Source organism: Grammomys surdaster, unplaced genomic scaffold (assembly GCF_004785775.1).
Source record: "Grammomys surdaster isolate TR1022 unplaced genomic scaffold, NIH_TR_1.0 449, whole genome shotgun sequence".
NCBI classification, from domain to species: domain Eukaryota; kingdom Metazoa; phylum Chordata; class Mammalia; order Rodentia; family Muridae; genus Grammomys; species Grammomys surdaster.
The window spans coordinates 511,182-520,861 of NW_021604868.1; the positions used below are offsets into that span (position 1 = coordinate 511,182).

General features: G+C 41.9%; 1 protein-coding gene across 3 annotated transcripts in view; it reads right to left on the bottom strand.

The window, feature by feature from the left end:
* Positions 1 to 6,245, bottom strand: part of Acot9 (acyl-CoA thioesterase 9) — a 39,721-nt gene extending 33,476 nt beyond the window's left edge. The window contains exons 1-2 of one of the 3 annotated variants that reach the window (XM_028781479.1): positions 6,021 to 6,245; positions 552 to 646 (exon numbers count right to left, since the gene is read on the bottom strand). In XM_028781479.1, coding sequence (XP_028637312.1) covers positions 552 to 646; positions 6,021 to 6,040 — 115 coding nt within the window. In that variant the 5' untranslated portion in view covers positions 6,041 to 6,245. The remainder of the gene's footprint in view (positions 1 to 551; positions 647 to 6,020) is intronic. The other 2 variants (XM_028781480.1, XM_028781481.1) reach the window with 2 other exon arrangements.
* Between the last annotated feature and the right edge of the window lie 3,435 nt (positions 6,246 to 9,680).

Genomic DNA, 9,680 nt, shown 5'->3' on the forward strand with positions numbered 1-9,680 from the left:
ACCTACAAGGGCTGAGGTTGGTACAGATGGTAGGCTCATTTCTTATTCATCTAAGTTCACTAGATCTGTGTCTGAGTCATCTGTACCTCTATACGGGAAGTAGAAATAAGAACCAGCTCAGTCCCCAAGGTGCCTAAGAACAACTCAGATTCTCACTCTGATTTCTACCGAAAGCTTTTATGCAGCTATCTTCATTACTTTATGTTTATGAAATATAGACACTTACTGTGTATGTCTCAGTGCTGGAGACATGACACAGTGGTTAAGAGTATGTACTGCTCTTGCAAAAGACCCAAATTCAGTTCCCAGAACCTAAATCAATTGTCTCAGAACCACCTGTTAATGCCAATGGAAACTGATGCTTCTCCATGCACATGTATTTCTGTATACATATCCAACCACCGACCCCCATATATATAGTAATTAATTTAATACAAATGGTTGACACAGATGTTTCATTATTGCTAAACAATCATTCTGTGCACCTCCCAAGGAAAATGGGCGCTTTTTTTCATCATGTAGGCACAAAAGAATAAAAACACCCTGCTTGCCTTGATGTATGTGTAAGGGTTCACGCATTTTGTATTGGGATGCTTGAGCCAGTCCTCTGCCATGAGTAAGAAGCCCCTTGTTCAAGGTCCAAAGCCTATAAAAAAAGAGAAAACATACTTAAAACAGTTTCCAGAGCTGCTTCTCTAGCAACCTTACAGTAAGACTTCACTTCTTCCAGAGTATGTAGCCACACAGGAGCTTTAGGACATATAGGAATTTCCAGTATGTGATTTAAGGGTACACCGTAAATCAGGTTTATCACTCCAACTATTTTTTTTATCATTTCTTTTGTGTGCTTGTGTGATGTGCAGTGGTCAGAAGATTGAGGCAGTAAGGGATCTGAATATGCTTGTTCCAGGGAGTGGCACTATTTGGAGGTGTGGCCTTGTTATTGGAGGAATCACTGTGTCACTGTGGGTGTGGGCTTTAAAACCCTCATCCTAGCTGCCTGAAAGCCATTATTCTGCTAGCAGCCTTCAGATGAAGATGTAGAACTCTCAGCTCCTCCAGCACCATGTCTGCCTGCCTACTCCCATGCTCCCTCCTTGATGATAATGTAATGAAACTCTGAACCTGTAAGCCAGCCCCAATTAAATGTTGTCCTTATGAGAGTTGCCTTGGTCATGGTGTCTGTTCACAGCAGTAAAACCCAATGACAGGCAGTGTCTCTTTTGTTCCTGCCATGCTGCAAACTCAAGACTAGCTGGCCCCTGAGATTCTCCTATCTCTGTATGTTATCCTACCATGAGAATAATACTAGGACTAAATAGCATTCAGCTTCCTTGTTTTTGTTTGTTTGTTTGTTTTTTACTATTTACATGGGTTCCAATTGGAACTCAGGTTGACTGCCTCTACTTTTGATTTTTGTGACAGGGTCCATGAGCCCTGTGCCTGAAGACTGAACCTAGTGATGTGCAAGCTAAACCACTGCACCACACTCTCAAACCCTTGGCCCCTGTAACTACTTCTGTTTTAGAGTTTATTAGGAACACATTTTAAGACAGAATTAAACATGGAAATTCATAGAAAGAGAAATGGCCAAGGAAAAGACAGACCTCAAGAAAAGGTGTAATTTCTCAAGAAAGTGTTAGCTGGGTTTTGGGGGTTTTTTTGAGACAGGGTCTTATGGTCTTGATATGTAGCTGAAGAATGACCTTGAGGTTGTGATCCTCATGCCCCCACCTTCTGAGTGCTGCAATAATAGGTATGACCTAGCACACCTGGCACACAAATTGGAAGGTAGCACTTTTTATTTCTGGAATACTAGGGATTGAACCCAGTGCCCTAAAAATGCTAGGCAAGTGCTCTCCCTCTGAGCTATATATCCTCAGCCGGATTACTTCCTGAGATCAAAGACAAACTTTATAATTATCTGAAAAAATAAACAAAAGATGTAAACCAGGTTTAATGGATTCTGTCTTGCCCTTTCCATTTTATTGGCTTCAGAAGCCCAGAACTAATTTGATAAACAAATGAGCACACTAATTAGGAACATTTACTTTGTTCTTTATTATCACACCATATTTCCTCAATAAATAAGATCAACTCAATTACAAACTAATCATCTTTGAACTTTGAATCAGCCCTTTGCACTCAAAGTACTTATTTGACTTGTCTAGAAATTTCCTAGGTTGCTAATGAAATAAAATAAAAGCCATGTACTCAAAAGGGACTTATCAATCCTCTCAAAAATAAACTAGGTAAGTTGATTTTAGCTTACTTTGCTTAAGTGTTGACTCTTAATCATACACTACCATGTCAGTAATAATAATACACACACACACACACACACACACACACACACACACACCAGAATTTAACAAACTGATCTGTGAAAGCACAACTGAAATTGTATTAAATCCACTACCTACATGTAGTTTTGACTATTATGTGTTGCTAGAATAAATCTTTGACCTTTCACCAAACCAATTAATTCAGTTGCAAAGGAACACATAATTATGCATACTTGCTCACTGGAAATTTTAACTCCTTGGCTACCTGGTCATCTTATTTAGCTGTGACACAATCTCTGCTGGCTCACTAAAACAGAAATGCTTGCTGGAGGACTTTAGTCTTTATGGTCTCTTTATTGGTCATTGATAACCTTTCCCTTTTCTGTACACTTCTACATAAATTAATATTTTGGTCTTCTTGAGCTTAACCTTCAAATTTGAATTTTCTCAGAATGTCTTTTTAGAGTTTTCTATTTTTCACCATTGTATACATTTTATATAAGTTCAAAGCTATTACTCATGGAAGTAGGTTACATATTCTTCGATCTTGCCACCCCACAAACCAGGGCTCTGAAAAAGAACATACCTAGTTTGAAAGAACATAACAGGATATAGAGAATGATAAAGTCATGATTCTGGCAAGATGTGTTCAATTTGCAGGACCCACAAAAAGATAAAAGGAAAGACATAACATGTACACCATGGCACATACACACACATACAATCACACACACACACAGAGGGGGGAGGGAGAGATCATGCAGATATAGACAAATACATGAAATATTTTTTTCAATAAAAAGCACTGGCAAGTTTGGGGAGCTGCTTGGTGGGTAGGAATGCTAGCTGTGCAAGCATGAGGACCTGGATTCAGATATTGGCAACCACATACAAACTCAAGTGTGGCTGCATGTGCCTATAACCCCAGAGATGGGAAGATCACCAGGGCTTGCTGGCCAGCCATTCTAGCCTAAATTACAATCTCTAGTCTCAGTGAGAGCTCCTGTCTTATGGGAGTAAGACAAATGATGAAGCAGGATGCCTGATAACCTCTTGTTTCTGTGTGCATACATGTGTGCATAGCTCACCTCACCCCACATGCACACAGATATATGAAGAACATGCTAGTCATTTCTGTTGCTAACATTAACTGAGAGATAAAACAGCCCTGAGTTCCAACCTCAATATCATAAAAATGGAGAACTGAAACACAGTCAAAACACCAATGCACATAAAATAAAAATAAATAAATCTTTAAGATTAAAAAAATCCCTTGTTATGCAGGAAAAACACCTAGGTCCACATATTTGGAAACTCAGTCTTAAGGCCCTAATTTCTGTATGCAGCCTTAAAAATGAGAAATATATTCAAAGAAAATTTGAACATTTTTTTTTAAAAAATCTTGTATGAACTGAACATATAGCTGAGTTTGTTAAGTGTTCACCCACCATGCTTGAGGTCCGGGGTTCAATTTCTAGCACAGGTAAAATCAAGGGTGGTGGCACATGCTTGCAATCTGAGCACTTGAGAGGTTGAGGTATGTATGCATTTGTATGTGGGTATGTGGGTGGGGTCCTGTGGGGCTAGCCTGGTCTACAGAGTGAGTTCCAGGACAGCCAGGGCTACACAGAGAAACCCTGTCTCAAAAAAACCAACCTCCCCCCAAAAAAACCTTTTTGGAGATTTTATTATTATGTGTCTCTGTTCTGTCTGCATTCATGTCTGTGCTCATAAAGGTGCAAAGAGGGGTCCAGATCTCCTACAACTGGAGTCCTTGAACCTGTGTCCTCTGGAAGAGCAGCCACTACCCTTAGCCACTAAGCCAACTCTCCAGCCCAATTAAGAGTACTTCTTGCTCTTGTAGAGGGCCTGGCTTTGATTCCTAACACTCACATGGTGGCTCACAAACTTCTGCTACTTCAGTTCTAGAGGATGTGATGCCCTCTTCTGGCCGCCACTGACACTAGCCATGCTGATGGAACACATACATACATACATACATACATACATACATACACACATACAAGCGAAACACACATATAAAAATAAAAATTGCAACACTTTTTAAAAGGTCTTGTGGAAGAAGACACAAAGGCAAGGCAACAGAAGTGCTGAACCCTTTCGAATTATGCTGAAAGGTAACCATGCCCTTCTAATAACTTTCAACCTGTCTTCAAATAGTGTGACAAAGCTTATGCGCTGGTGGGTAGGGAGATAACACATCTTGTTCAACTGATGGCAAGGGTCCTAGAAACAGTAAAGGCAGATAAAGGACAGAAATAATGAGACCCACGGCAAGGTCAGGCTCACCAACAGTGGGATGGCTTCTGAACCCAAAGCAAGTGTCATTCTCTTGTAGCCAGGCAAGCTGAAAAGAAACCTTGAATGCTATGGGACAGCCAGATATGACTGGCAGTCTAAAGACCATGCTCCTTAACTGTGCCAGTTGGAAATCAGATCTACCAAAATCGCCTATGTGGTCCAAGGGTACACTTTCATTACAAGGCCTTGCTGCTTACCAAAGGCATGTTCCAAACTGGGCATGAGAAAATACATCTGTAAATCCCAGCACTTGAAAAGTTGAAACCTGACAGACTGCCACAGGTCCAAAAGGCCTGCTACTTGGCTGTTTCTCTCAAAGCAATAAATAACTATACAGATGAGAGCTGGAAGTGGTGGCCCAAGCTCTTAAGGTCAGCACTTGAAAGACATAGGAAGGTAGATATATGTGAGTTTGAGGCCAGTTTGGTTGATTATACATACATACATACATACATACATACACACACACACACACACACACACACACACGTACAAATATGGAGAGGGATGGAGGGAGGGAGAAGGAGAGAGAGAGAGAGCGTGAGAGAGAGAGGGAGAACACACAGCAATTTCAGGCCAGCCAAGATTACACTGAAATCTGTCTCAAAAATAAACAGGGTGTTGAAGGTACATGCCCTTAATCCCAGCACTCCGAGGCAGAGACAGGCAGATCCCTGAGTTTGAGACCAGTTGAGTCTACACAGTGAGTTCCAGGACAGCCAAAGATACCCTGTCTCGAAAAAAATTTAAATAAATAAGTAAATTAACAAACAAGGGGTTGAAGAGTTGGCTCAGTGGTTTAAGAGCACTTGTTGAGAAATGAACTGATTCCCAGCACCCACATGGAGGCTCACTAGCCCCTCGAACACCAGGCATGCATGTGGGACACAGACACACATGCAAGAGAAACATTCATACATAAATAATAAAAAAGTCTAAAAAAAATTAAACTAAACAGATGAATCGGCTTAAGAGAGCCATACGGTACTTCACAGTCTTTACACATGTAATAACATTCTTAAGTCAGATTCCAAGTGTGTCAAGCGTGTAACCCCCAAAATGTTTTTTAAAGAGAAAAGCTCTGGCAAGGCAAGGCAGAACTGAAACTACTGGCTTTTGGAAAAAAGGAGCTACACCAAGATTCCAGCCACACCCTTAGTGAGCAAAAGGATAGGAATTTCAAGGAAACACCCAACATCTTCCCTTTTCAAAGTGTCAGATGTCGCTAAAGTAGGGTGGCATTTTTCCAGGGTAGGCCGGTGGGCCTAGGTCTGGCAGCGGGTGCCTTTTCCTCCCAAACCAAACATCCACCGCCTCCATCCCGCCCGCGGCTTCTTCCGCCCCACTAGCTCCGCGCGGCAAAGGAAGGCGTGGGCACCCCGGGACAGCGCCCTTCCACGCCCTTCCACCTACCGCATAGCTGCCCGCTTCATGGCACTCCACTGCCTACCCACGGGTGGACAACTAAGGTCCTCCCGGGTAGAGACAAACGGGTGGCAGAAGAGCGGGAGCGGGAGCCCACCTCCAAGCACCGGCAACTGCGCCGGACTGAATCTTGTTCCCCACCTTCTTGGTGACGCCACAAGAGCACCCGGGGACAGGGAGGATCTCACCGCAGGAAGGGCGGGGCTGCGCTGCCCGGGGGCGGGGCTTCCGCGTAGAGAATGGTAGGTCCTGCTGTTTGATTGGCGGGCAGCTGGAAACCGAGAAAATGGAACTTCCCACTCAATCAGCTAGGTGAGGTCGGAGACTGTTTTAGGAACAGGAATCTTCTCTCCATTGTTAAGTAAATGAACTACTCCACAAGGTGCAGTGCTCCTCCGCTTTAGTAGAACTCTTATTTTTGACACTTGAACCTTTACTTCCAGTCTGTAGTTCTTGCCCTTGGTATCATATGAGCAGCTTTCCAAAATATGGGTACCGCGCTTATTTTCCCAGAAGTAGGTAGACTGAGGCAGGAGAATTGCTACCACTTAGAGGCCAGCATGGGCTGAAGTGAGGTTTAGGCCAGAGGAAACATTGTTCCTGTTTTTATTTGACATTTTTTTTAAAGATGAAGCTTACCGAGAAAAATTAAGTTGAAGAGCATTTCAAGGAAGGCCCATGCCTGTTATCCAAGCAACCCAGGAGGTTGAGGCTGGGAGATTACAAATTCCTTGAATTTCCTTCCTGATTATATAGTAAGTTCAAGGCCAACCTGTGCAGTTTACTGAGCTCCAATCTCAAAAGAAAAGTTTAAAAAAAAAGTTTAAAAAAAAAAGGATTGAGGGATAGAGCTAACTGGCAGCATGTAAGCCTAGCATGCCAGAGTCCCTGGGTTCTATTCCCAGTACCAAAAAAGGAGAAAAAAGAACAAAAAAAGTTTTCGGACTTAGGCATGATGGCACATTCCTAGACTAGTCAATTATGTGAAGGTCTTATTTACCTACCAGGAATTCCCTCACTCAGACACATGGCCAGGTGCTGAGTCATAATCTACTAATATAGAAGTTTACTTAAGTGACCGTTCAAGAGACTACATTTTCTTAGAAAATAAGTCCTGAGCAATGAACCTCATAGACTCCACTGCAGATAATATCTAAAGTGGGAAATGTCTCATTATTTAGCTAATCTATCTTAGTTCTAAAGTCAGGGAAGCCCTATTAAAATCAGCCGCCTAGCATTCATGTGTGTCTCTAGCTCATCTAGCTCAGTCTTTTAACCAGGCTGGAAAGATTAGTTAAAACACTTGCTGCTCTTACAGAGGAGCACCGTTCCATTCCCAGTACCCATGTGCCAGCTCCAACCACTTTCAAGGAGATCTGTTGGCCTCTTCTGGCCTCTGCAGGTACCAGGCCATACACATAGTATACATACATACATACATACATACATACATACAATCAAAGACTCATGCACATAAAATAAACGTTTTTTATTATTCTTTTAATGTCTTAGCAATCCCAATGTCTCATCATTGTTCTTGTTGCCATTGTAAGGCATTTAAGATGTATCACAGTTTGGGAAGCACGGATGGAAGGCAAAGTAAGTCACAAAACCAGACAGGAAACATATAACTATGTAGAAAACATGCAGCAATTATGTAATGATGAAAATCACTGTCCTTAAACAAGTGATCTGCCAACTCACTGTTTTCTTACTTGTATCCCACATCTAACGAAAAATGTAAAATGCCTAACATTCTCAATGTCTTCACTACAAGTAGAACAATGAACTAACAAACTCTTATACTATGTTATATATAGTTCAGTCATGTGGTATAAATGAAAAGTATTAATAAATATATTTTCTTCAGCTAATAGAGTTTCTGGGTATCCAGTTTAAATAAAGAATTTTCCTGGGAGTCTATGTCATCAACTTTCAAGCTAATTTATGCTCTGGTTTCATAGACTAGAGAAACTGTGTTTCTAAAATTGGCTCATTTCCTGTACTATATAGCTAACTCAAAAGCATCCAGATAAGCCAGATGTAATGGCACCTGCCTGAAATACCAGGTACTTGGAGACTGAGCCAAGAGAGTCACAAATTTTAAAGCTAGCCTGGGCTTTGTAATGAGTTCAATGCCAGCCTCCACAAAACAGTGAGACTCTTTCTCAAAATAAACTAAACAGGGGCTGGGACATGTTTCTGAGATGTTAGCACAGTGGGAGTGTTTGCCTAACACGTGTAAGGTCCTGTGTTTGAGTCTTAGTCCCAAAAGTGGAAAAAGGATCCAGAATAATTTAGGAGACTAAGTTAGTTTTCTATTGCTCCTGTGAAAAACCATGTAAGTGAACTACCTTAGAAGTAGGTCTGATCCGGACGGGTATGGCTCTCATGCCTCACTGGACAATGACAGGGGGACTGGAGCCATTACAAGGTCCCCTTCAAATACTGGAGGTCAGGACTCTATCCCCGCCTTCGCAAGTTTAGAATTGCCACAGCCCTTCTATACTTAGAGAAGGGAGGAGATGTCAGGGGCAGCCCTGCTTATACACTGTAGGCCTAAAATCAGCCATAGGCCTAAAATCAGCAATAGCCCTGTCATACATGTATACTAACACCAAGTCTTGGGTCTCTGAGGAAAAACATTGAAACAGATGGCTATAAGATAATGTAAACAGGCAGCTTTTGTGGAAATTTACCAGCCTGAGTAGTCATAGACCTTGTAAATAGGTAGCCTTGGCAGACAATACCGACTTAGATAAGGACAAGCGAGTCATAGGCAGAGTCATAGTGACTTGTCCCCTGAACCTTCACCCAGCCGATACCCGGTTCTGAAGATATCTGTGTTCCCCTGAACACCCACATTCCAGTGTCATTCCCTTCCCCACATCCTGCCTTTCTGTGTTTATACCCCTGTGTGAATTAATTATGATTTGAGAAAAAATAAAAAAAATAAGAAATAAAAAAAGAAGTAGGTCTGAAGGTCCTTCTTAAATGCATTATCTTTCTCACACCATTTATTTACTTTTTCAGAGAAATAATTTTACATTTTTCATTATGTGTATCTGGGTCTATGTATGTGCACATGAGAGCGGGAACCTATGGAGTCCAGAAGTAGAGGTATAGATGGTTTTAAGTCATTCTGAGCAATATATGTGGATGCTGGGAACTGAACTCGGCCTCTTTGCAAGAAAGGTGCATGCATGCCTGTCATACTCAATGTTTTACTGTAAAGAAACACCATGACTGTGACGGTTTGTATATGCTCGGCCCAGGGAGTGGCACTGTTAGGAGGTGTGGCCTTGTTGGGGTAGATGTGCTACTGTGGGCATGAGTTTTAATACCTTCATCTAGCTGCCTGGAAGCCAGTCTTCTGCTAGTTGCCTCAGGAACAAGAGGCAGAACTCTCAACTCCCGCAGCCACATGTCTGTCTGGATGCTTCCATGCTCCCTTCTCGATGATAATGGACTGAACCCCTGAACCTATAAGCTAGCCCCAATTAAATGTCCTCATAAGAGTTGCCTTGGTCGTGGTGTCTGCTCACAGCAGTAAAACCATAACTAAGACAATGACCAAGGCAACTTTTATAAAAGAAAACATTAATTAGGGCTGGCTTATAGTGTCAGAAGCTTAGTTCATTATCATTT